Below are 27,827 nucleotides of genomic sequence, written 5' to 3' on the forward strand. Positions count from 1 at the left end.
TCAAAATGGAGGTAACGAGATCAACTGTGATGGACAACACGGATGAGGGCGCTGAGGGAAGCAAGCGTCACTCGGTGTCTGATGTCATTGCTGAACAAAGTGATGCATCAGGGCGTTACACATTGTCTACCTTACATACATCTATCAAACAATCATTGAGCAAGCACTTTGGAGATACTCCCTCAGCAATCGAAATGTGTTAACACAGAGAGATGAATATTCAACATCATTTTATTCTGATAAAAAAAATGCGATACTGTAGCATTCACATTTTACAAAGAATTCATGAGTTTGTGTGTTCTCCACGTGCCTATGTGGGTTGTCCCCAGGAACTTCGTTTTCCTCCCACATCCCTAAAACATGCTTGGTAGGCCAATTGAGCACTCCAAATTGCTCATGGGTGTGAGTGCAAGTGTGAATGGTTGTTCGTCGCTGTGTGCCCTGTGATTGGCTGGCAACCAATTCAGAGTGTCCTCCGCCTACTGCCCGATGACTGCTGGGATAGGCTCCAGCACGCCAGTGACCCTCATGGGGACAAGCGGTACAGAAAATGGATGGATGGATGATGGATGGATGGATGGATGGATGGATTGATGGATGGATGGATGGATGGACTGATGGATGGACGGATGGATGGATGGATGGATGGATGGATGGATGGATGGATGGATGGATGGATGGATGGATGGATGGATGGATGGATGGATGGATGGACGGAAAAACGTTTTGACCAGTGCCACTTTAGACTTCTCTATACTGCCATAGTGTGTTAAGTGTTACTTGAAAAGAAGACCTGATTAGAGGTAAATTGTTTTACAAGGAAATGTAACGCCAGCCAAAATGTAGATTTAGATATATGATAGATAAAATGACCTTGACTGTGGTATGTTTATCCTAAAGGCTAGCAGGATAAAATCATTTTGAAATGAGACTAGAGTGTAATTTGTAAGGATATAGTATCGTCTATTTCCCTGTAAATCAACTAAGAAATATAATGGCTCGACTTTTCTGTTTGGATTAATGACACAAAAATTTGACGCTGAAATGGAAAGCATAATGTACCGTAGTCTACGAGTGTGCTAGCAAACACATCCACCTGAGAGAAAACGCCATCAACAAATCTGATGATGAAGACTTAATTCCCAGTCTGTAGGTCGCTCTAATCCGCCCCCAGGGCCTGGACACAAAGGAGCTTTTTAATTACCCCGGTGATCTCAACCTCAGAGATAGGAGAGATCAACTCAGTGTCCCCAGACCAGGTGTCACCACCGTGGACACCAAGGGCCACTTGACTAGCTTGCATGCCACTTGTAAAAATAGCTCACCGTTTACCCGCACGCACGCACGTAAACTACGTGAGGATGCTATTCATTGACTAATAATATTCATCGGAATATTATTTTATTTTGCACCGAAGGAGCCTATACAGGCTATTTACTTGCAACTGTATGTCTATTTTGGGAATCTCAGCTAAATTTGACATAATTTGGATCGGTAAATGGTTCACAAAATTAGCTGGAAAATAAATCAGGTCTAAATAATAAATGTTTTTAAAAATGTTACAATTGTTTTCCATTTCCAATTTTGCGGACCACCTGCAATAACGCCACGGACCACTAGAGGGCCGCAGACTACCGGTTGACAATCACTTCCACACTGTCCTGCCAATTCTATACTATGCCACTGTTTTACACCCCCACTACACTGTACAATAACAGGTTTTTCTTAGATATACATGGAGGCGTACATATTCATATTAAAAATCACAATAAGCGTAATACTCCATCTTCTTTGTACCCCTTAACTGCGTACAGTACGTTCGCCAAAATCCGCGGGGAGGTGCTGTTAGACCAATTACTACACTCAAAACCCACCAGCAATTGTTGTACGTAAGATGCGCGCTGAAGTAAAGAACCAAAAACAACAGCATACAGTATATTTATTCCTATACGCTTGCAAGAACCAGCCATGTATTTTAATGTCGTTTCTTTTTCTATAGGCGACTGGTGGAAACGACTCTCTACACTTCTAGGGTGAAAATAAATTTGACAAATGCGAATAAAGTCTACAGAGCGACATTGCGAAAGAAGGTTTTTTTTCCCCCGTGCCACCTTCAGGATTCCGTGAAATTCGGCCATTGTTTACGAAAAATGTGTAAATATAGTTTGGCTCTGTCAATACAACCATTAAGGAGGACGCTTCCACTGCACGGTACACTAATTCGTTCAAAATGCATCAAGATTTCATTTGATTTACTAAATACAGCAATTCACGCGTTTTTTTAATTTTTTATTTCCTTTCGCATCTACGTAAGCCCTAGAGGGTGATATTGGGGGAAAGGTCAATTTTCAGGTCTGTTGGTAGTGTATGTTGAACATCTGACCGTTTTTTCCTTCAGTTTCGTCGTTCAATGACTGATGCCATTAGTCTCAATCGCAGCTTCCTGTCAAACCCGACGAGCTGCTGTGTAGTGTGTGAGGCTATCTGCCTGCGTTCGACTGCAACAGGTGTGGTTAGGTGTCACGGTGCATTCATGGACAGTTGGGAATTCCTACTAAAAAAAACTAAAATCACATAAAGACGCATTTATTTCCTTTGCTGCTAACACAACTTGTAATATATGTTTTTTTTTTGCATTTAAAAACTTTTTTTTTCAATAGAGGACATGCAATGATTATTTTAATCTTTAAGAGGATGTAAGTTGACGAGGGGCGCATTTATCGGTGTACTGCGTACAGAATTTACATTTTTCTGAGCCGGCGAACGTCTCCCTGACCCCGCCCCTCAACTTTGTCCTCCCTCTGTACGTTTGTCTTCGAGCGTCTGGGTGTTAACTGCCAAGTTGAACTCACTTAAACAGGCCCTCGGAGTTGTTTTCCCCTCTAAATACTCCCTGAAGTTTTACCCCTCCCCGGTACAGGTGGATTCTGCATCTGCACTGGAAGATGTCTCCTTCCACATCCCCCCGGTTCTTTACGAAAAGGGAGGTGACCCGTCACTGTACTAAGGATTCGTGTTGGGTGCTGCTCGGGTCCCGGGTGTACGACGTGACCGCCTTCTTGCGGATGCACCCAGGAGGGGAAGCGCTGATTCTGAGTAGGTCGGGAAAAGACGTGAGCCAGGAGTTGGATGGACCCCCGCATCGACACTCGGAGAATGCCCGACGGTGGATGGAGCAATACTACATCGGAGAGTTGGAACGACACAGCGACAAAGTCACAGACGAGCTTCAGGTAAGCAGCAGCTGTCTCAGAGCGAAGTTTGGCTGACATTGATGGCCTCATGGAAAAAAAAAAAAAAATCGCAGTATAAGCCTGGCGGGTACATGGTACCTTTTCAGCCATGCTCCCCCGATTAGCTCACAATTAAGCAACATAATTGGTCAACTTTTTTCCTGCGTTCTTAAATCTTCATACGGTCATACTGGTTTTGATAACTATCGAAACCAGTATTTCCCAACCCTTATTGACCCAGGGTGCATATTTTGCGTTAGTTGAAAGAAGAACTCGCAATGAGACGTGAATATGCAATGCATTTTAATTGTCCTCGAGGGAAAGAACATTTTAATATTTTGCACTCTATTGAGTAGTGGGTAAATTAACCAATGACATTTTCAGATCAAGAAAGTGGAATTGAACAAATGACAGCGGCACACCTGATGAGCTTCCATGTCATGTCATCACTGCTCTATCCCAATTGGTCCAGCCATTTATTTCCCCAAACAGCAATAGTGACATGGCCTACAAAAATGTCAAATGACAAGCAGAAACACGCCTTCACCTGTGCCACCTCTACTGAGGCTATATCGTGTACCAAAACATAATTGTCGATCAGGGGTCATTGTCATCATTAGGGGTTTAACCAGCTTTGAGATGGACGGCCATTCGGAAGTCCCCTGAAACTTCCAATGGGCACCACACCCCTGAGTGTGATTGCACTTGTCAAATAAATCTCTTTTTTTTTTTAGGAGAAATGCAAGTAAACCATTGTTTTTGTATTCAGTCCAAATCCAAATCGTTTTTTTTTTAAGCACATCAGGTATTAAGAAAATTAAATAATAATAATAGGTTAGCACATCACCTCAGTGCAGAGGTGTGAGGTTCGATTGCAGCTCTAGCCTTGCTGCGTGGAGTCTGCATGTTCTTCCGTGCCTGCATGGGTTTTATAATTAGAATAATATGTAACATGGTGATATACTGTATTTAGTAATATTCATGAATTAAGTGTTAGGTTCAGAAACATCTGGATATGTTTGTGAAACATCGTAGGTAAAAATTACAGCACCTGTTAAAATCTGTATTGTACAAGCTTTTATACATAAGTCAAATAAAACAATGAAAATATCTCAAAGAACTTGCATGTAAGAAAATAATAATTCAACAAATCTGTGTCAAAAATGACCTTTGAGAACACTTAAAACTATATCTGAAAATGAGCTGTGTTATATTAGTCTGTTGAAGCAGTTGAGGCAAAAAGGAGTGCATCACTTGGCTGGGACTGGCAGACGAACAGTTGAGTTTCAATGGGTTTTTGCTTTGCAGTTTAAATTCATCAACTCTTTATTTTTCATCACAAATGAATATGGAATTTCAATCAAATACATATCTCTTACAAGTGACAAGGATTGATAGAGTAAAAGCGGTAATGTGAATTCATCCAAATTTCTGAGGAAAAAAATATTCAAATTCTTGGTCTTTCATTGTAATTAAAATAGCTGCACAGTGGAATTAGTGGGTTTAAATTTACAATAAACTACATGCTAGTAAATACACTTTCCTCAGGATTTTTTTTTTTCCCACTCAGTTTTGAGCAATTTAGCTTTTTATGGGGACTAGTCACAAATGTATTCCAGGAATATTCGTGGGCAACAAACTAGTAAAAGTAAAATAGGGCAAGCAGGAAGACAGGATGCAATAAGAGCCGAAAAGCTTGATAAAAGTTGTTACAGATTAGCCAAATGCCTCCTTAAACAACCCTGCCTTAAGATCCTTGTATGTTTTTTTAAATGACATTGACTTTAGACAAATGACTTTAGTGCACATTTCTGTGGGGCATCAGGCATTGTGTACCTACTCTCCTCCTTTTATTGATTGTAGGGGAGGGATGAGATGTTTGTGAATAGAGAAGAACAGGGAGGGATCTGCTATAAAACACGTGTAACGTCAATGAGCAGATGGGAGGAGCGCATAGGTGAAACCTGTCAGGTGGGGGATGGTTGTGTGTGTGTGTGTGTGTGTGGGGGGGGGGGGGGGGGGGTCAGCGGTGTAAATGATTCAGCGGGGGGTGTCAGTGGGAAAGAGATAAAGAGCAAAGTAGAGGAAAAAACTGGTTTGGCTTGTCCCAGTGAGAGAAGGACAAAAAAAATAGAAACCCATAGTGTCTTGCTCAGTGTGGCCTTAATAGTATACTGAGGCACTTTGCATATAGAGGGTGGGTGCCCAGTGACTAGGAGATTGTTATCGCTGATGAGAATTTTAAAAATGTTTTAAACATTAACAGGCATTCCTTCTCATCACGTCGTATTCCCGTTTACTTATTGTTTTATTTCTTATTTGATATATTTCCGATGGCTTGACTAGAAGTGAATACAGTAATCCCTCGTTTATCACGGATAATTGGTTCCAAAAACCACCCACGATAAGTGAAATCCGTGAAGTACGGTCACCAACAAGTAGTACTGGGCAGGCTAACGAGTTAGAGGACAGATGCTAATTCGCGATCGTGCTAACACGCGAAAACGGACTTCTAAAGGAATGTAAATGAACATTTGGAGCAATACTACACTGTCCTAAAGGTTAGACACGTTTCCTCAATTTAGAAGTTGTATTTTGACTTTTAAATGTTTTTTTTTAATTTGGAAAAAAAATCCGCGATGTAGTGAAGCCGCGATAAACGAAACGCGAAGTAGCGAGGGATCACTGTATTTCCATTCATTTTCCCATTTAGTGACAAATATATTTAAAAAGATTTGAAGTTTGTCTAGTCTAATGTTGCACCGGCATTTACATGACTTGCCAACACGGATGAGTTTTCTTTTTGTGGATTTCCCACCAATTTCATACACCGTAATTTTCGGACTATAAGTCGCGTTTTTTTTTACATAGTTTGGGAGCGACTTATAGTCCGAAAATTACGGTAATTGCAGTTGCAAGCTTTTATCTTCTGCTTTTGGTGTTTATGCAGCACACTGCCTTTGTCACGGCAAGTCATGTCAATAACGGTTGGACCTTTGAAGTAGAACAAAATACTGTACAGTAGTCATTGTTTAAGTGTCATGTGTCACACATTTTAGCTGATATGAGATATTTGAGACATTGCTTCACTATCCCTGAGTTTTAAACAAGTAGCAATCAGTAGATACAGTCTACATGACTGTTCAAGGGCCAGAGATTTGTAATCAACCAATTATTTCCCTGACCTGTAACCTCTACAACTCTATTGAAAAACAATAATACACTCAGTGGCAGAGAGGTCAAATTAAACTACTGAGATGTGGTTGCGTATGTGTGCACACCCTCTTATTTGACTGTGTTCAGAATTAACCAATCACTTTCAAACTTGTGTTAAATGCGACTCAGCTCTCACCTGCCACCATTTAAGTACGTCAACAGTTCAGATGTTCTAGTAGGCTTTTCCTAACATTGTTGACAGAAAGCTTCAAGAGGATCATAGGGATTTCTTCATTTTAAGGTATCAGTCTAGAATCTAGATGATAAGAAATCATGCTGTTTGAGCTTTATGACTGCTTTATTACAGTATTGCAGATAGCAAGGATCGTTTTCCATTCAGAAAGGGAGAAGTTTGCGGAAGCACCTCATCCACACAGTCACTGACAAATCAGAGCGTGGCCGGACACAGTAGTTGAATAAGTAGCTGTTTTATTCTCTTTTAATCAAGGAGCGTGGTCAGACACAGTAATAGAATAAGTGGGTGCTTTTCTCTCTTCCATTCAATTCACGTAGCATCAAAATGACGTACTCAATCCGCCTGTCATCTGCGTATTGCGACTCTTTTAAAAAAAAATGTCAGCAGACTTTCATGTGTGTGTAGCAAACAGACCCCTTCAGCTGCCCAACAACACGCCTGACCTAAATTAACGTAACATAGGACGCCTTCGGCTGCCTAAAAACTTGCCTTTCTGAAAAAAACAAGACAATCTGTACAATGTGCTTTCGGGGGTTTACACGATTCCCAAATTCTGGATCCCAAAGTCTGCGTAAATTCAAGATTTAGGTGTATTCATTTATTCAGTGCTGTCATGTTATTAGATTTTCTCCATCGAGTCCAGAGTTTTGATTTTTAAAGTCTACAGAATACATTCTCTCAATTCAAAATGACAGTTTTTGTGTTCATCACAGCATCATTTCATGGTTGAGTCAGCTGTAGAATGAAGAATGTCTAGCCCAAGCAGTTCACCTTTATTTGCTGAGAACCTCATAATGTGGCTGAGGAAATAGATTGTTTTCACAATTTTGTTTTAAGGACGACAAAGACACATTGATGAGCTGATGCATAGCTGATGGTGCAATGTTGGTCATGACAGTGAGTCACTGAAACAATCCAATATTGGATAAACGTAATTGAGTTGCTCGACAATTGGCAAAGCTCTTTATTATTCCACATTTCTTTGTCACACTTTATCTAACTTAGTGTGAATGTTTCTTTTTTTTCCTTATTCAAATTGACATGTAAATTGAAACCATCAAATGTTATACTTCTGGAGGATGATGTCAACACTCGATGGAATATTGCATGTGTATTTGAATATAGCCACATTTGACTAAGTGTTGCAACATACACCAAAGAGGAAATCTTACAAATTCAGTATATCACATAACACAGCTTGTGTGCGACCATCATTTGTTCTCCAAATCGTTTCCAATATGTTCAAAAAATACGGAAAAGGGGAAAACTAATGATTCAGAACATTGAGAAATACAAAAAAAATATTGGAGGCCTAAAAACATGTTAGTTAACTTATAAAACTGAAGTGTTGAGGCTGTCGAACAGTTAGGTGCTCCTAGTGGTATTTTTTCTCATTTAAAAAAATATATATATTTTTTGTGGGAGTCTGGAATGGATTAATAGCATATCCATTATATAAAGCATTCAAGCTGTTGCTTGTCAGGACTGCCAAATCTTAATTATGGTAAATCTCCTTCTCTTGCTTTGTACAGAAAAATAAGCAAGGTCACTTGGCATGGTCTCTACCTTCTGGGGAAAAAAAAAAGTGTCAGGGGTGTTGAACAAGTCACTTGATTGAATTGATTATTGAACCTGCAAAATTGAACAAAATGACTTTCAGTGCTCATCTGAATAACAATATGAGACTTGATAATTTTTCAGTCCAGAATGAAGGCAATTTGGTGGCAATTTTGACGCTAATTACAGTTATATTATACCACAACCAAGATTTTTTTTCCCCCCTCCCTATTTAAAATATTTTCTATGAATGATCCATTCTGCCTTTCTGCAACAGAACCATCTCAAGGAGGATCATAGGAAACAAGATAGACTCCCTTTATTGTCACTCAAAGAACATATCATCACTGCAAGTTATATTCAACAAAATGCGACAAAAGCTCACAGTATCAAATGAATGAAATCAACTGAATAGGTGCATAGAAAATAGTTGAGCGTGAATACAACAATAAAGTGATTATATTCCACTGTCAGCATAGTTTTAGCAGCATTGTAGCATTAATGATAAATCTTAAATCCAGCAGAAATCTCATGGGACAGTAGGGGATTGTGGTTTGTGGCTGTTAGAGGAGGGATTATTTGATGTATGGGTTCAACATTTGTATGGCCAGGGGGGAGAAACTGACCCTAAATCATCACACCTTGCTGTGGATACTGCGAAACCTCCTAACAGAAGTCAGTCGGTGAAATAGTCTGTGGTTAAACTGGGTGGAGTTGAACTCTGAAGAACTTAAAGAGAGGATGCACATGCAATTTGCACTTTGCACCACATATTTTTCAAATAAAGGTTTCGACACTGGTTTCCACGAGCGTGATCATTATCTAAACAGGATCTCAACACACTCATTACATAGTTATTTCTAGAGAAATGCTTCAATATTGTTTGTTTCCCCACATTGGCCCTCTCACAATGTGTTTTTGCATCCAAGTACCCTAGGGCAGGTTTACAATAAAAAAAAGGGGTGCTGTTTACACTGCCAACAACATGACATTTATAATAAACAATGATTGTTTAGTACATTCAGAACCAGAAAGACTTAGTTTGTAGGTTGGAAAAGTTTCAACATTTGGTGTTCATCTTTTAATGTAAATTCCTCTTTTGTGTGAGATGCTACACAATGGCTACGAGGTGGTTTATATCGATTGATAATCCGATCAGCGTGCATGAAAACACGTGCTCTGAAATAATGGAATAATCCGTCTTTATTGGAGGATATGTGGATGCCTGAAGGATATATTGCAGTTCCATTAAGAGGTGTTAAAGACGCAAAATTGCGTTAATATTTCAAGTAGGAATGGACAGAGTGATTTTTTTTGTTAACACAGAAGTCGCTACGCCTTTTTCTTGCTATTTCCGGTATATTTTGTTAATCTGCGCCTGTCAGACCGATTTATTCCGGCCAAAATGTGACACATGAACACACAAGTCATAATCGGACCAATATTTTTAGTGTCCATGAAAGCAGTGCATCCGATCATAACTAATCCTAATGATCGTATTGAAGAACTGCTGTCCATAGAAACACAGCCAATGTTAATTCTGAATGTGACTGTTATACCCGTAGCTAAAGCGAAAAAAATTGAAATACCCTACCATCTATTCTAATCAAAGTCAACAGACCCGTTAATTCTTATTTATCCTGTGTGTGGAGTGTGTTAGGAGTGTTTTTTGTTTTTTTAACCACCCCTTCCTGAACTGCTCGGAAAACAGTCGGGGTTTGCAAATGTTAAACAGGTTCAATATTTACAATAAAAAAATCCTGTGTATGTGTGCTCTGCGCTGAGTTTAGGCGAGCCATGATTGTCACGCAAAAAAAGAACAATAGCCGATTAGGATGTTACCTGAAACTCACGCTGTTGTCAGACACAAATAAAGGAGCACCTGGTTGTGTTGAGGATCTGCATCCCGTGTCTTCCATGTTATTCACCATAGAAAAAAATGTCAAAGAGAAGTTTTTGGAATCATAATCTGTTTACCAGACAATTTAACAGCTCGTCTTAATACTCTTCTAGTCTTTCGTCTTTCTATTTTCTGGCAGTCTGGATGGTCTGTTTCACTTTAGATTTCAATCTTTGTGGGTGCAGGCTCTTGATTGTATATTATGTATCTGTGTGATGGTGCGCTGACATAATTCTCTGACTTTAGTATATTCCTTCATCCTATACAACACAGGTGTCAAACTCAAGGCCCGGGGCCCAGATTGGGCCCGCCACATCATTTTATGTGGCCCGTGAAGACAAATTGTGCATCAAATTTGTGTCATTACTAGAATTGCAAATTGTCTTCACTTTTAATAATATCTTTTTTTTTTTTAAATATTTGACCAGTTTTTACTCGTCTGCTTTGAAAACGACTTATTTGTCAGTTTGTTTTGTAGCTTTTACTGTATATAATATGAGGTGCTCATACATTTATTTGGGTTGACAGTCATAATGGCCCTCCGAAAGAAGCTATGACTACAATGCGGCCCGCGAAAAAAAAAGAGTTTACATTTAGTTCCTATTCATCCTTGGGGTGTCTTAAAGCATGGCTTACCTTAAATTATTGGATAGCTATCCTCTTCCACTAACAAAGCGTAAAACTCTTTATTATTATTATTTTTTTTTAAATACAGGCTATGACATTGAACTTTTCGGATGGCTTTGGTCCATCAACTGGCCAGTGTTGGGAAAGTTCATTTTTGACACAAACTAGTCAAATTTCAGCTTGCAATTTTGCAAATGAGCTTGTTCAGTTCATAGTTGAATTCTGTTTTAAATAAGTTCATCATTCCGAACATGTAAAGTTCATTGTTCTTTTCTTCTCCCAATCAAAATAAAAAAAAGACTGCTGCGAGTGGTTACCCTTTTCCATATTGGCATTTTCTCATTGTTTTCACCAATTCCAAGGATTTCAAGTATTCAAGTAATATTCTATTTGCTTTAACTTACTTTTAATTGTTTGGGGAATTTATTATTTTGTAACTTTTTTTGCCCAAAGAACCAGAAAACCATTTGAACTTGGGACATAAAAGTACAAAGGTAAATCACAATTCACCTTCCTGTTTGTCCACCAATCATGGGCACAGTATTCACTAGCGCATCCATTTTGACAAAGAGTGCGTGCAGATATCTGTCCTTGGGAACGCTCGCTCCATCCTCCTCCTCTAAATTCCTTTTTATAACCATATTTCTCTCCCTTAAATGTTTGTGCGTCCATCAGAAATTGAGTTTATATTGAATATGTTGCCTGGTTGCTGCTTGAGTAACGTATGTTACTATCACTTTGGTCATCGATATCGAATGTCTTAAAATTCTGCTAAACTAGTTTAAATCTCATCAGGTGTTGATAGAAAGCGCTGAACGTGACAGGAAAAGTAAACAGTATATCAGTGATTGTCTGCTGATTACCACGTGAATATGAAGTGGTCTTCTCTATCAGATGCGCTTCTATCTTAGCAATCCTTAACACTGTAATAAAGCAGTTATCAAGATCAAACAGCCCGACTTTTTATCTAACTAGCCTTTAAATTGGTCAAATGTATCAAATTACTAGCGCTAACGTTTACGCGCTAGTCGTTTTGCTTCATGTGGTCCTTTATACCATCCATCCATCCATTTTCTGAACCGCTTAGTCCCCACGGGGGTCGCGGGCGTGCTGGAGCCTATCCCAGCAGTCATCGTGCAGTAGGCGGGGGACACCTTGAACCGGTTGCCAGCCAATCGCAGGACACACAGAGACGAACAACCATCCGCACTCGCACTCACACCTAGGGGCAATTTGGAGTGCTCAATCGGCCTACCAAGCATGTTTTTGGGATGTGGGAGAAAACCCGAGTGCCTGGAGGAAACCCAAGCGGGCTCGGGGAGAACATGCAAACTCCACACAGGGAGGGTCGGAGGTGGAATCGAATCGGCACCCTCCTAACTGTGAGGCAGACGTGCTAACTAGTGCGCCACTGAGCCGTTTTACTCCCAATCTATGTACTAATAATCACAGTTACCTGCCTCTCGTTACCTGTCGCGTATATAAGTCCTGTCTGCGTGTCACACCCCTGTCGTATTGTTCTCGTCTCTCGTCTCCTTGTTTCTAGTTTGCAGTCTGTTCTGTTCTAGTTTTTCTGTTCAGTTATTCACGTCCCTAGTCGAGCATCTATCGTTTGTCTTTTGAGTTCTTGAATAAACCCTGGTCCAAGCTGCATTTGGTCGCCCTGCTCCATTCCTCTTCATGACAGAAAATGTACTTGAAAATGTCACAATTCACATTTGACAAAAAAAAATTGGGGTCCGTGACCAAACCGCGTTAGACAGAAAGTCGTGTAGGATCGAAGCGATTAAAATCGAGATTTAGGTGTATGCTGCTTACACCGTTCGCCCAGGGAGGGGCCACTGTTGCTTGGGCTGTATCTATAATGGCCAAAATAATAATTTGTATTAGTTTGACAAACATTGTAACCCTATTGTGACAAACCATCGCCTTGATACGGATACAAGCATCTTGCCGGCGGCTCTCCTGTGACGCGTTTTGGCCATCGTCTTAAGGGCAAAAAAAAAAAAAAGTGCAACAAGTTGGACTGTCTCATTTAGCATGGCAGAGTTGGATTTTGAATAATTTGTTTTACTTGGACATGCACTGGTTGTGAAGTGCTCGTGTGCGGCACGAAGCGTTGCTAAGCAATGCTTAAACGACAACCCAAGCTCACTTGCTTTTCAACAATGGAACAACTCCAAATATCCATTCAGTCATGGGCACAGTCCACAGATTAAATTACTTTCATTATTTTTATTAAACGGAGAATGTAAATAGCCTACATATGCTTCTTCAAAGTAACCCATGAGATAGCTACGGGGGTCAAAATGGATGATCAGTAACTTCCGGCTCCATATGCAAAGCAATTTTACATTTAAAGTTTGATTATGTATATCCAAATGGAGTCACGTCTCAGGAAAAGTCCACAATCCTAGACTTGCAGGCATCCTCAGATTTCAATGGGTCACACCTCTTTGGCGGTGGCGTGGGTATTCACACAGTTACGCAGGTGGGTGTGTCAGAAGCAAAGACGGGAGACTTGGCATGCCTAGAAAGTGCATAACATAGATGCCGAATGAACTGGGTTAAGTGTGAATGAAAGAATTTACCCCTAAATCAGTGATAAGTGTACAACACGTGGTGATTGGTTCAGACATCTGCTTCGCAGTTTTGAAATCATGTTCAAATCCTGGTTCCAGCCTGTGTGGAGCTTGCATGACTGCCCCATTCTTGAACGTTCAGGAAACTGAGTGGATGATGAATAAGCGAAAGACCAAAATTCATTATTTTTGTGTTTTGTTGTTGTTGTTAAACCTTCATTTGCTGCAGAAAGCTTAAGGGAACTCAATCTTTTGACATTTTCAGTTAACGTCACTGCACTTTTAAAAATTTTAAACAAGATGGAAAAAAACCTTTCAACCCATTGCATGTCATAAAAGTTGCAAATGCAGTGCACATGAGTGTATGTAAACCACTCACTGCAATTCTACCTGTAATTACTATTCACCCCTTGACATTCAGAACATTTCTGCAGTCACTGCAGTAAGACAGTGCAGACATTGTGAAGCAAGCAGAATTACAAATGGGTGACTCTGTGGATGCCTGAACAAATGACATATGGAAAAGCCCTGCAAGCACGTTATCAGACCAATTCCAGTAAAGCACAAAAGGCATTTATTTTTGATACGAATGTATTCATCACAAAAACGAGATCATCAACAGATGAAACAGTGTAATAAATTTGTAACGTAGGAGCATTGATGGGTGTTATTATATTAAGTGTATGGAATGTTGGCAGGCGAGCAAGTCATTGAGTGGAATGCAGTCCCCTCTGCGTAGAATTCTTGTCAATGATGCAATTGTCCTCCGCCATAATACAATGACAAGAGAAACTGCTGGGTCTGGTGATATCTGAAAGAATCTAGTGATTTTCATCAATCAACAGCCTAACATTTATTGGTAGCATTAGTTGCCACTGGAATTGTAGATTAGATTTTAGCATTTACCATAATCACTGCACATACAGGTAGAGCAGGAAGGGCAGAATGGAAGAAGATGATTGGTTGCTTCAACCCCTGTGAAGACACAAGGGGAAGAAGACTGCAGATTAAATCACGTCTTCAACATTCATATTATTCCCAACAGTGTGAATTGTCTCTTGCAATTTTGAACAGCAGCTCTGAGTTTGCTCCATGGTGATACATTACCCAAGGTATTGTTTTCCTTTGCTACCATAGAGACTGCCGACATGACACTTAGCTCTCAGGTGAAGGCCTCAGATGGCTTTACTTCTCGCCACAGTTAACACCTGATCAAGCTCGAGAGAGAGACTAGGAGATTTAGGTTTCTGTATTTATTTGAAATGTGTAATTCCTGTGGGTATTGGCTTCACTATCCAATCCTTTTTCCGACATTGTACCGACTGCATGATCCTTCTTGTTGTATTTGTTGTCAAAGGCTGGGTAGTTGTCACAAGAAACTGCACGACATTACATTTTATAACATCCAAGGTATTTTCTTATATCATAGACGGATAACACAAATAAGCGGATTGTCTTACAATTTGAACAATTTTCTTTTCCTGTAACTCTTGTAATCCTGTTCAATTTTCTTTCTTAAATTCTGGAGATGAGCAACTTTATTTGATGTAATGGAATTGGTTGAAATGACCATCTCAAATGAGACGCTTGATGGTAATGGCTCTTGGTAACTTGACACTGCTTGCTGAAATTGGCTAGCTACAGACAGCCTCTGATTCTTGTGTGTGTGTGTACACATGCAAACATGCGCAGCCAGGCTATGAATCTGGAATACTGGTCAATCAGGTCAGATTGGTTCTCTCAGGTATGTGACATAAGCACTTTTATTATCTTTCACTCACGTGCACACTAAATCACATGCTTTTTGACGGCCCACATTTGGCTAATTGTTACACAGGTCAGATGCCCAAAAGGACTTCAGTCGGATCATAAAAAAAAAAAAAATGTAATAAAAAAAAAAAAAAAAGAATTGTCATGCTTTCATTGTTTACTGTCCCCACTGTATGTGTTCAGTCAGAGGATTAAATAAAGCAAGCAAACGTGTGCGCTTGGTGTTGAAAGATAATCCGGGAGGGCTGCTGATATTTGAAAATGACTTTTAGTCTATGACAGCCACTTTGATGCTTTATTCCATCGAAATATGCTTTAGCTTTCATGTGGGCAGATTTATGAGTGAGATTCTTTCAATCAGAGGATTAAATAAAGCAGTAGGTAAGCAGGTAAAAAAAACACCTGCAGGCTTTTGAAACCGTAGCACAGAGTGGAAAAGTGCAAAGGAGGTTATAACATTTGGCTAATAGAGGAACTTTGAGGTGATGGAGGTAATGTTAGCTGACTTCAATTAAATGCCTTCAGCAATGGCAATTGATTTTGAATATTACAAAATATTACACAAAGCAATCCCCATGGCTCAAGGCTGATCACATGCTTGCTTGCATACTAACACTCAAGCACCTTGTTCTAATACTGACATATTTTATATATATGTATATATGTTTGGAAAGGCTACATACATATTTGTTTGAATTCAAATAGATACATATAAATTTGTATAACAAACAATGGAAAACAAAACCATGTTCACGTGCAGATTCCTTCCCATACATGAAGTGGACTCATCATTGATATAATAATTTTATATCTGTAAACCAAGAACAATGACGGCGTTATTCATGTATACCTTGACGCAAAATCCTCTTGTAATTATGGAATGAGCAGTATTCAGACAAATCTGATGTTCTCTATCTCAATCCCGTTTCATTCCTGTCTTAACTCTGAAAACATGGACGTGCAAGTGAGTCACATTCATTCATGAATGAGGTAACAGTCCTATGGTTGTGTGTAGTAATTAGCAGAGAAGACATTGTTCTCACAATGCTCAAAACTAGCATACATCTCATTTAAAATACATCCTCGGAAAAGAGTGAGGACAAGCAGTTGTTGCATGAAGTACGGGCACGGTATACAAAGGTGAGTATCTCAAGGTGTTTATACAAATCAGTGTGAAGAAGGGATCCTTTTAAGAGAATTGCTTGAAATGTGATCATTTCCAAACATTTCAAAATCTTACCAATGACCTTTCCTTACCCATTTTCATGAGGTGTGGTGATGTGCATCAGCAACAAGCAAAAATAATTATTCTGTATTATATCATCATCATCCATCATAAGGTGACATTTTAGACTTTTTTTTTTTTTTTTTTTTTTAAATGTCATTTAAATTGAATCCACTGTGACATGACCTTTTCCACTTTGCTGTTTACATGGGTTAGCCACATTTATCAGAACAGCTGTTTTACAGCCCTGGGATAGATCAATGTAAACAACATGACATGATTTATCAAGATGGCGTTCATGTTAATGAAATAGCAATGTTTGTTTTAACACGTATTAAAAACCACTTCATTATAAAAACTAGTTACAAGTAATTGAAAACGAGTTGGCCTGTCATAGACAAGCTCTGGGAGGACGCTCCCATTTTCAAGAGCATAAACGTCATTTAGGTTCCTTCTAACACAATGCAAGGCTCCGTGTAAACCTCACCATAATGTTTCTGGCCACTGCTGTCTTAAAGTTAACAGTGGGTAATTTGAACCAGAAACAATAAAATAGAATCATTCAGTAAATAATCATTTAAAATAAGGTTTTATATTAATATAAGTGTTTTTTTTAACTTGCTACAGAATTTCAATTGGCCATGTTTTGATTTTAGAATAGTTCTGGATTTGTATGTTGTTAGGACTACTATAGACATGTACAAATGAATAATTTGTTTTTGTATTTTTTATTTTTTTTTCCATTGGGTGTCTGGGTGATATACTGATTAGCACATCCACTGCACAGTTAAGAGGTGCAGCGGTCGTTTTTTTTTTTTTTCTCCATTCCATCTCTGTGGTGTTTTCAACTTCTCCCCGTGCCTGTATGAGTTTCCTCCGGGTACTCTGGTTTCCTCCCACATTTCAAAAACATGATTGAGCACTATAAATTGCTCGTCGGTGGTATTGAGTCTGGCTGGTTGTTCGTCTATGTGTGTCCTGTAATTGGCTGGTCAACAGTTCAGGATGTCCCCCGATTACTGCCGGAAGTCAGTAATAGCTCCAGCATGCCCGCGATCTTCGTGAGGATAAGTGTTCAGAAAATGGATGGATGAATAATTTTTTCCATTGCAGTCATAGCTGCCACACAAATAAGTAATTTATTAATGGGGCACCTTCAAGGTGTGCAGCTGTAATGGCAATGTGGGCTAGAAGAAAAGATAACGAATTCTGCTCAATTACTGAAATATTTGTGGCTATGTTTTATTTTTAAAATGGCAGAAACCTTAATTTTCACTAAGGGTGCGAATCTGTAAGTATCTGGCGATTCGATTTGATTCCGATATTCAGGGTCATGATTCGATTCAGAAGCAATTTTTGATTTAGAAAAAATTTTCCGATTCAGAAATTATTGTTGCATTACAATAGTCTAAAAAAAATGTTAGAATTATGCATGTAAAAAGATGAAAATAAAGTGCATGTATCAGACTTTATTTTTGAACAAGTCTTTCAAGTTCTAAAATACAAATTAAGTAATAGCTGTGTGGAAGAATAAAGTGCATTTTGCTCAAATAACCTCAATATTCTTAATTGCACAAAGTCAAACTTGACCTATCAAAAAGATGCCTTAAGTAAAAATAATCTTAACAATGTAATCTCTTCAATAACAATTCAATACTCTATCATTTAAAATAACATTGGTACATTTTGATGACTTCTTAATCATTAATGTATCACCCAAATTGTGGCTTTTAGTGATGCTGGGGCAGGTGGCCGAGTAGTGGGCATAAATATAAGCATTTTAGAATTTATTTGATGGAATTCTGAATCGAGTAGGAAATCGCGATTCTCTGTAAAATCGATTTTTGTCTGCACCCTTAATTGTCACAATAGTGTTGATGGGAAAACTCTGTCATTTGTGTTGACAATTGTAGAGCCAATGCACAGTTGGAACTTGAAAGAAAATAAGAAGAGCCCTGATATAATGTATTAAGCATAACAAAAACATAGAAAATATGGTATTGATGATAAAAGAAGTTGATATTTACCAGTGCTGTCAAGTTAGGACAGCAGCTGTTAGAGATGTTCCGACTCTAACTTATTGTGCAAGAACCACACGAGACAGTATGCCCTTTTGAACACTTGCACGTGGAGAACTTGTTCGTCATTGTAGATACAACAATGTCCGAACAAATTCTGCAAGTGGAGAATTTGTTCGTTGCTGTAGACACAGCAATGTCCGAACAAAGTCTGCCGTTGCATTCATGCAAGACAGTATTTATTGAGAGAAGAAGGGTGGGGGTGACAATTTACATGTGTGGTGGCCAAGGTGGGGGTGAAACACCTGGCCTCTGATCACATCATAGCGGGGGATGTTTTACGATGTTGAGTAGACAGAACAACTTTGATTGCGTCTTCTACAATTGGTCAATCAGTGCAAAGGATCTTAGCACTTTGTTCTACTACTTTGTTAAGACAGGACAAGCTTAGGTTAATTATTACTGATTACATTCCAACATAATATGATCAACCTAATCTATTCAACCCTAACAGCAGCGGCATAAAATGTTTATCTAACATGTTGTACAGATGTGCCGTTATGATTCGTACTTGATATACTGTTTCCTTTTCCTTTTGATAAAATGGACTGCTCAGAATTCTCTTCTCCAATGCCCTCGGTGGCCCACTGCAGTGTCAGCATTGTGATGGTACGAGGCCTCATAATCACTACCCTCTTCTACAGTAACTAGCTCCTTTGTTTTCTTTTAGATTTCTACTTCTCTGACACAAAAAAGCCAGTGTTGTTGCTGCCTCCACTCCCTCCATAAGTCCTTCTCATTGACCTTCTTCTTGCCAGTAACATTATCATCTAATATTAGTCTTGGTGTTTTTTTCCCCCTCAACTTTGAAACATAAATCTATTGTACGATGTTGAGTGAACCGGTATGCGGTGTACTTTTCTTAGTCACTTATTAACCAAACATTAACCAAACACAAGCGCACTCACGCAGACACACACACACACACACGTGCACACACACGCACACATGGAGGAATACTGTCAAGATTGAAAAAAGAATTTAAAAAACTTTGATAGGTAAGGACAGAGTAAGAAACATGAGAGAATGATTGTCGGCATTTCCAATGTGACAATGGCGCACTCGTTTGTGGGGTTTCACTTGTTGCCTCACAATTGAAGAGTTTGCATAAGCACTCGTTAGATGCCAACTAACAATTAGTTACTGAATTGCATCCACCCGTTTGTCCGATGACACACACTTAACACATTGTCTAGGACTTAAAGTCACCATTGAAAAATGTTGTGAAAAATGTCTTTCCTTAGTCAGAAATCAAAGAAAAGTCTTTTTTCAAAATGATGTGGTTGATGTTATTTCAAAATTTCAATCACACTCCCTTTAGCAGATTCACTTGTTTTTGGTGCCATTCTAACGTCTTTATTTATGTGTTTTGACCAAAGTTTAACATGTCTGTCAACATTGGCGATGCTTCCACATTCAATCAATATGGGCGCCTCTGGCATCTGTGATTTGATGAATGGATTGTACGTAAGTGGAACTTCCACGTTGTGACAGCATGATGGGGCGGCTATTTGAAATGAGTTTTGGACGTTACCGATTTGTGATTGGATGGTCAAGAATGCGGTGGTTGAACTTCCACATACAAATCCTTCCGCCTTGTAGGGGAAATCACCCCCCAAAAAATATTTGCAATAATAAGTTGCATGTGCCCTCATTAGTCGAAACACGGCATTATGATTAATATTGCATTTGTGGAATTTGAGTTAAGCAGCAAAATTCAACTGTCTTTAACCTTCTCCGGAGGCGGCTATTTTGCCACTTACTGTCGACTAAAAAAGACATTCCAATTGTTCGGAGCAACATTGATGTCATTTTCTGTCAACAACAAGTGGCAAAATGGCCGCCTCGTAGATGGATGAAAACAAATGGATTTCATTCAGAAGCATTTCTCAGAATACTGTTTTTCGACTAGTTGGGCCGCACGGAACATACGATTTCAAAGAAAAATTTTAAATGGACTTCCGCCTTAAGCCATGGAAATATATCACAAGTTTGCAGATCATAGCAATGCATATGTGTATTAGAACTAACATATGTTTACATTTAGAGCCACCATTAATAATTTTGTTATTTAGGCTATTGGCCAGTGTGAAATGATTGGCAAACATCGAAGGTATGATGTTTAGTTTCGATTAACTTTGTGTTTTATCTGGAAAAGTAATCTGAGTGTACTTTGCAGGAAGAATGTTGTTTGTAGATATATTCTACTGCTTTTGTTAAATCACAGAAAGCCATGCTTATCATGCCATATAAATGCATGAACGGAAGAAACCCATGGTAAGCAAATCAGTCTTATTAGGGTTTGTGCATACACTCCATAGTCAGATAAGTCAGTCAGTGGATAAGTCAGAATACCAAAAGTTTTAAACTCAGTCTGACCTTTAATTCTGAATCTTTAGCTCGCCACTAGTTTTAGTGCAGTGACAATATATATTCTCAATGCAGGGCATGATGCGTTGTTGGCTTTTAATGTGAGCAGAATTTACTTTTCTTATTTGAACTTTTTTCTTTTTTCTTTTTCTTTATTTTCTCCAGAATCTGCATGAGAGAAGGAACTCCAGTAAACAGACAAAAGAAAAAAACGCTGTCGCAACAGAGAATGACGGCCAGAATCATCCACACAACCTATGCAGCTCTGTGGACTTCGAAAACGTATGAAAGCTGCTTTCTCTTTTTGATCCTCCACTATGTCCCATTAATGGATGACTCTTGACCTGATCAATAGCTCACATAAAAATGAACACAAAAAAAAGTACAATATTATATACTGTGTCAACACTAATTATATTACTTCACCTTCCAACTGGCGTTATTAAAATGATAAAACCAGTCTGCATGACGTTGTACAAAGTGGCCAGTGACAGAGTACATTTAAGTGGACAAAGGGTAACTGCCCATCAGGTCATTCACCTTGCCTTTCTCCATCACTGTCCCTATTTGTTTTTTTTTTTTGTAATCTCTGGAGTGTGTGGCACAATGTCTCTGTCTCTGTCTGTCTCTGTCTCTCTCTTCTCTCTCTCTCTCTCTCTCTCTCTCTCTTTCTCTCTCTCTCTCTTTCTCTCTCTCTGGATGGTTGGATGGATGTTACAAAAAATTAAATTGATCTAAGGAATCGATCGGCAAATCTGGTTATTGTTTGTCCAATTAACACCGCCAGTTACCTGTTAAATTTGCTTTTGTCTTAAAACCTGCCGGTTTCTTTTTGTTTTATACTCTTGTCAATATTGGACATGGAACCCAGCATAGTTATCATTGTTCTTATGCACCAATGCTTAAGGCTGGCATTTCTGTCATTCAGCAGAATTATTTACCAGTGGTTACTGAAATACTCAGGAGGACAATGACGTTAGTGCCGGAGGGCAGAGGGCAACGCTCCCTAGTGTGTTATTTATTTATTTATTTATTTTGCCTGAAACAGTGACATTTCCTGCATCCAGTAAGAGTAGATCATTTCTTGCCTTTGATGACCAAATGTTCTTCTTTGTGAAATATACATATCAAATTCGGGCTCATTTGACAGTGAGCAAAACGAAGCCACGTAACAGCTTGGAAAGCCTAACCTTGTCAAATACTAATCAAACATTCAACCTTTATTTTTACAAAAGCATTTGCAGTGTGACGTACAGAAAACTGGTTTGTCAGGTCATTTAGGATGAATATTTGGCAAGAGCTTACGTTATCTTAGTTTTTTTCCCCCCATTCTTTGATAGGTAGGATGGTCTCATTGTTTGTTTTTCTACTATATGGATTTAAATGTTCAAATAAGCAGACCACGTTTAGAGTAGTCGTGTCATGTCCTCCCAAACCCAAAATTTAGAATTCTAATGCCCAGATAAATCGTAGTAGTGATTTTATTTCCTATTTTGCGTTTTTTACCTATGATACCTATCTTGACATATTTGCAGGGAAAATAAATGCCCATCTACAATTTTCTGTAATGTGAAAAAAAAGTCAAGTGTAATTATTCTTTTATTTTTGTGGCAAATTTCATCCTAGTAATGTAGTGTACTGGAGCATGATTTTTATGATGTTGCTCAAATGGATTTTTCTGCCAGGGTTCGTTTAAGGCCACAAACCGTTACAAAAACGTTTGCCAGTCATTCGATGTTGTTCAAATGTTGAACATGTTTAGAATTTCTTTGCGACAAGAAAAAATGTTTGTGACCATTAAAACTGTTTCAAGTCGCCTGGCGAATGTCTGCGACAGTTTGCCATTTTGAACAAACCTTAACAATTTGCTACTTTCCTAAAGACTTGTAAACCTTCGCCACTCAGTTGTTGTCACCTATTTGCAATTTAGTGAAATAACTTCCTCTCATCATGGTCTGTTCTTGTCAGGATTTGGTGGACTGGAGGAAGCCCTTGGCGTGGCAGGTAGGCCACTTAGGAGAGAAATATGATGCCTGGGTACACCAGCCAGTCGACAGACCCATCAGACTCTTTGGAAACTCTTTCCTTGAGGCCAGCACCAAGACTTCCTGGTAAGACTTGCAGCTCCTACTTTCAAATAATTAAGGATATATTAAAAGATAAGATTTTATTTTTCTTTCTTTTTTTTTTTTTTTTACATTTTAGATGATAAATACTCCGATTATAATTCCCTATCACGCTTTCTCTCTCTCATAACAGGTACTGGGTGCCCGTGGTTTGGCTTCCTCTTGTATGTTATCTTAGTTGGTCCTGTTACACCACCCTGGCAAAGGGTACCACCAGAATACCTATCACCTCAGGTAACATAAGTTTATTCAACATTCACAAATGCCACTCATTTACGATCATTGACATGTGACAGTTTGAATATTGTGTGCCTGTGTCCACAGACTTCTCTGTCATGGTCCATAAGTACACTTTCCCACTGCTCTTCATGATGGGCTGGTTCTTGTGGTCATTCATCGAGTACTGCATTCATCGCTTTGTCTTTCACATGAAACCACCAGCTCATAACTATTACCTCATCACGCTACACTTTCTCCTCCATGGACAGCATCACAAGGTACAAACAAATTGTGGCATCAAAAGTTAAAATGGGAATCTCGCATGATATTTTCGTAGTATTAATCACATGTAGGTACCGTAATTAACAACCTACCCTCTAAAATACCGTATTTTCCGCACCATAAGGCCTTTAATTTTTTCAAAAACCGAAGGAGCGCCTTTTAATAAGGTGAGCCTTTTGTATCGACAGAATTCCAAAATCTGTAAATGTTGTCTCATGGCTGCCACCACAGGCAACGTAATATGTAGATGACTGTCTGGTCAAATTCTTGTCCTCTATACAGTTGGCAAAGCACTTTTTATATTGATTTCCACAGTTGTCAATATGTTGAATTTTTGAACGTACGTCCGCATCTTTAATCCTTTATAACCCTTCTCCCCAGTCTCCATTCGACGGCTCTCGGCTGGTCTTTCCACCCGGGTTGGCCTCTTTTGTGGTTGGAACTTTCTACACAATCCTCAATAACCTGCTGCCAGAAATTGTTGGCATGTCCATGTTTGTTGGGGGACTGTGCGGCTACGTCATCTACGATATGATCCACTACTACCTTCACTATGGGTCGCCCAAGAAAGGCTCGTACATGTACAGCTTGAAGGCCTACCACGTCAAACACCACTTTGAGCATCAGAGAGCTGGTAGGCACCACACAACCCGATTTCAGTGGACTTGCCTGCTTTCAGTTTAATTTGTTACCCAAGTATGGTATACGGGCTCCCTCTAGTGGTAACCAACAGAATCACTGACCAATTACGGTTGAGCTTTTAAGTAACATTTGCATTCAGTCTTTTTATTTATGAACATTTATTTAGGTACATTTTTAATGACCTGTTTATGATAAACATTTTAATGTATCATTAAGTAGGTATTATTTATTTAGGTGTAGTTCTAAAGTTCAAGTTGTAGAGAATGTGACAGTGGCTTGTTTACAATATTAAAAACACATCCTTAAAATTCTGTGGAATTTTTCATTTGTGGATGATGGTCTTTACTTGAAGAGCTAATTTAATTTTCAAGTGATACTTGGTGTACAAAGTTTGAGAACAACTGCTTTAATCCAAATGTTTATCTTGACAGGTTTTGGAATCAGCACCGCATTCTGGGACCATCCCTTCAACACAGTCATCCCTGCTGAGAAATTCTAATCCTGAAGGTCTCCTTGAGAAGGCCAAAGTACTGATCAAGCACCCTCCTATTAGGTCTTAAACAAACCAGACACCCAGTTCAGCCAAAATGGAGGCTACGGCTTTTCCTATGCAGCTAATCCATTCATACTCTCAATATTTCATCTTGCCTTCACATCCTGTCAGCATTGCATTCCTATTTTATGTGTGTTTGCGTGTGTGTATGTGTGTGTGAGTGTTGTGTGCTTTTCCTCACTGTCGCAAGGCATCACTGCCCAAACCAAATCACATGCCATTGCTGCTCTTCTAACCACACTGACCTCCCCATGTCAGATCACTTGCAAGTTAGACCGCCATGAGATGTATCTGGGAGCTGATTGAAACACAATACAAATTCAGCATTACTCTGAAACGTCAAGTTTTGCGGATTTCATTCAATCATAAATAACCACACGGGACTACAATAAGAATAACAACAAAGAATCATAGGCTCTCATTTTCATCTCATCCTCAATACACGCGGTTCCCTAAAATCAGCCTTCAGAGTGAGCAAGGGGAGTAAGGAAGTGACAGAAGGTGCGTGAACGTGGAACGGGGTGGCGAAGGCCAGGAGGCAAACAAAATATGTGGAACTTCGGATGTTCTCCCAATGGTAGAAGATTCGTCCATCAGTTTGGATTAAATGCAAGTAAAATGATTCTCTTAAGTAAAAATCTTATTGATAGTGTGGGCTATATGCACTGTATTTTTGTAAATCTTAATTCCCCGCCATTTTCTTTCTTCTTTTGTTAATAATGAAGCTACAACAATGTAAAAAAAATACAAAAATATGTTTTTGTAAGATGCTTTGTACAGCAGATTCTTAGATAGTTCCAGCTTCGCATCATCCTATAGAGAGCAGCGTTTTTTCCACAAATTTCGAAAATAATGGATGATGTCAATATACGTGCCGGAGCAAGAGTGACGTGAGGGAATGAGGTCAGATTGTCAGTCTTCCGGCTGTGCGGGACTTTGGGGTCAAAGCTGTCTGTTTGCATCTTTTTTTTATTTTTACATGTTGAATTTGGTCATTTGAGAACAAACTGTGCATTGAGCAACCGCTTGCAATGACTCCACAGTTCCCAGGAGGATGACGATGGACCGACCATCTGACTGGGCAGCAGGAAGTTTTGATAGCTGGCGGAGCCTCAAGCATTCCCTCTGGGCACTGTTGATAACCAATACAGAACAAACCATTGACACGTAATATATTTTGAATTCAGAGAAAACATACTGTAAGGAAATCCACTAGTTTGCAGAATGACTCACATTTTACGGAATAAATGCATAACATGGAAAAATCACATGCGTATTATCTTCATGCTTTTTTCAAATTTGACTATTTTAAAGATGAAAAATGTAAATATTTGTGGAATAACAACTTTTGCACTCTAAACCTACTCAGTGCACCAATAACTCTCAAATCTGTGATCATGAGGCGGCTGAAACATAATTCAATCCCCGTGTTCACAGAGTTGATGACAATTTATTATATTTTCTTCATATGTATTGGTATTGTAATAGTAATTTTAAAATGTTCATGACAATGTCATGATGATGAGTGTACCTATGGAGGTTGTGCACATGTCTGTTGGAATAAAGTATACACAAATCGTCACATTTATTTGATCAAGATGAAAACTGGCCAGCTTGATTCAGGCACTGGATATTGTGCTAAATATTTACAAAATGATGCATAGTATTTGCGTAAAGGACAAGTCAACCCCCAAAGTTTCTCTGTAATAATATGTTCTGTGCAGCCCAGTGTTCTGATTAATGTTTTGTTTGTGGAATATGAATTAATCAGTCAAAATTTTTATCCATCTCAAGGGGTGGCCATTATGTCACTTGTTGTCAACTGAACTGTCACCAGATTTCTGAAGCTGACCTGAGACCTGGCAACTGTGATGTCATGTTTGGTCTACAGCAAATAGCAAAATGGCCGCCTCTAATAAAAACAGGTGAATTTTCCTGAATAACTCCACAAACACAATACTAATCAAAATGCCATTTTTCGATAAGTGGGGGCACAGACAACATATTCTTCTCATGTATTTTATGTTGCAATTTTAAATATCTATGCAAATGTGTTTGTAAATAAATGTCTACATTTTGGATGTCAGTATTTTTATTTTTTATATTGTCTATACACGGGACAGTGTATGGTCCGTTCAAGTTTGTACATCTGCCTTACAGATACAAAGTCGTGGGTTCATATCTGGACTCCAGGTTTCCTGTGTGAGTTTTCTACTCTTTAGTCAGGGTTCCAAAACATGCTTGGTCGATTAATTGAAGATCTTAAAATATCTGTAGATGTGAACCTTAGTGTAACTGGTTCTGTGATTGGCTGAAGACCAATTCAGGACACCTCACACTGAAAGTCAGCTGTGATAACATGCTTGGGAATCCACTAAGGATAAGAGGTACAAAGAATAGATGAAAGTATATTTTCTATGAATATGGCGCTTATCATTTCTTATGAGCAGAGATGCCACTGCGAATATCAACTGAATTAAACAGAGATGGACAATGAAAAGTAAAAAAATAATCAAGGAATTAAATCGGGTGAAACTTGAACTTGTATTATTGTTATGAAATTTATGTTTATTTAATTCACATGAATATTGTTTGTTGTCAGCACTAATATGTAATTTTACAAATTAGGTTACAAATAAAATCTTCTCTGTATGAATGAATAACTGCTAGGTGAAACTCAACTTCCAACAAGTATTTTTCTGGAAGCAATTTAATTCCTTTTTCAGTTTTCAGAGCTTTCCACAGAGTCTCAATTGGGTTTAAGTCTGGATTTTCACTTGACCATTGCATTCATTTATGTTTAGTTTTCAACCAGTCAATTGTAAATTTTGCTTTAGGTTTAGGATCATTAACTTATTTGTATGTGATGTCCCAGTCTCGGTTATTTTGCAAACTCCAACAGGTTTCCTTCCAAAATGTTCCCTTATTTGGCTCCGTCCATCCACTGATCAACTCCATCTTCCCTGCGCCTGCTGAAAAAATAAAACACCACGAACCATGACGCCGCCATTTGCAGTGTTACTTTTTACACCAAACATATCGTTTTACAATTAGCCCAGAAAGTTCTTTTTGTGTCTCATCTGATGAGAGCACTTTCTTCCACATTTGTTGTGTCTCATAGGTGGAAAGGCAAACTTCAAACAGAACTTTCTATGGCTATTGTCGAGAAATGTTTTTCTATCTAACAACAACATTTGTGCAGTATGAAACTAAGACAAGGTTCTTACTGCAGGCAATTTTTTTGCTCATAT

At 38.8% G+C, this 27,827-nt stretch overlaps 1 protein-coding gene across 1 annotated transcript; it reads left to right on the top strand.

The window, feature by feature from the left end:
- The first annotated feature begins 2,761 nt into the window (after positions 1–2,761).
- On the top strand, positions 2,762–26,654 carry fa2h (fatty acid 2-hydroxylase). The gene is made up of 8 exons (XM_085914262.1): positions 2,762–3,233; positions 20,920–21,036; positions 22,723–22,865; positions 23,014–23,114; positions 23,205–23,377; positions 23,763–24,015; positions 24,455–24,550; positions 25,620–26,654. The coding sequence occupies exons 1-7, from the start codon at positions 2,946–2,948 to the stop codon at positions 24,520–24,522; spliced, it is 1,143 nt and encodes a 380-aa protein (XP_085770388.1). The 5' UTR covers positions 2,762–2,945; the 3' UTR covers positions 24,523–24,550; positions 25,620–26,654.
- Positions 26,655–27,827: the final 1,173 nt, after the last annotated feature.

The sequence above is a fragment of the Syngnathus leptorhynchus genome, chromosome 6, assembly GCF_054491065.1.
Source record: "Syngnathus leptorhynchus isolate UIUO chromosome 6, UIUO_Slep, whole genome shotgun sequence".
Classification (NCBI taxonomy): domain Eukaryota; kingdom Metazoa; phylum Chordata; class Actinopteri; order Syngnathiformes; family Syngnathidae; genus Syngnathus; species Syngnathus leptorhynchus.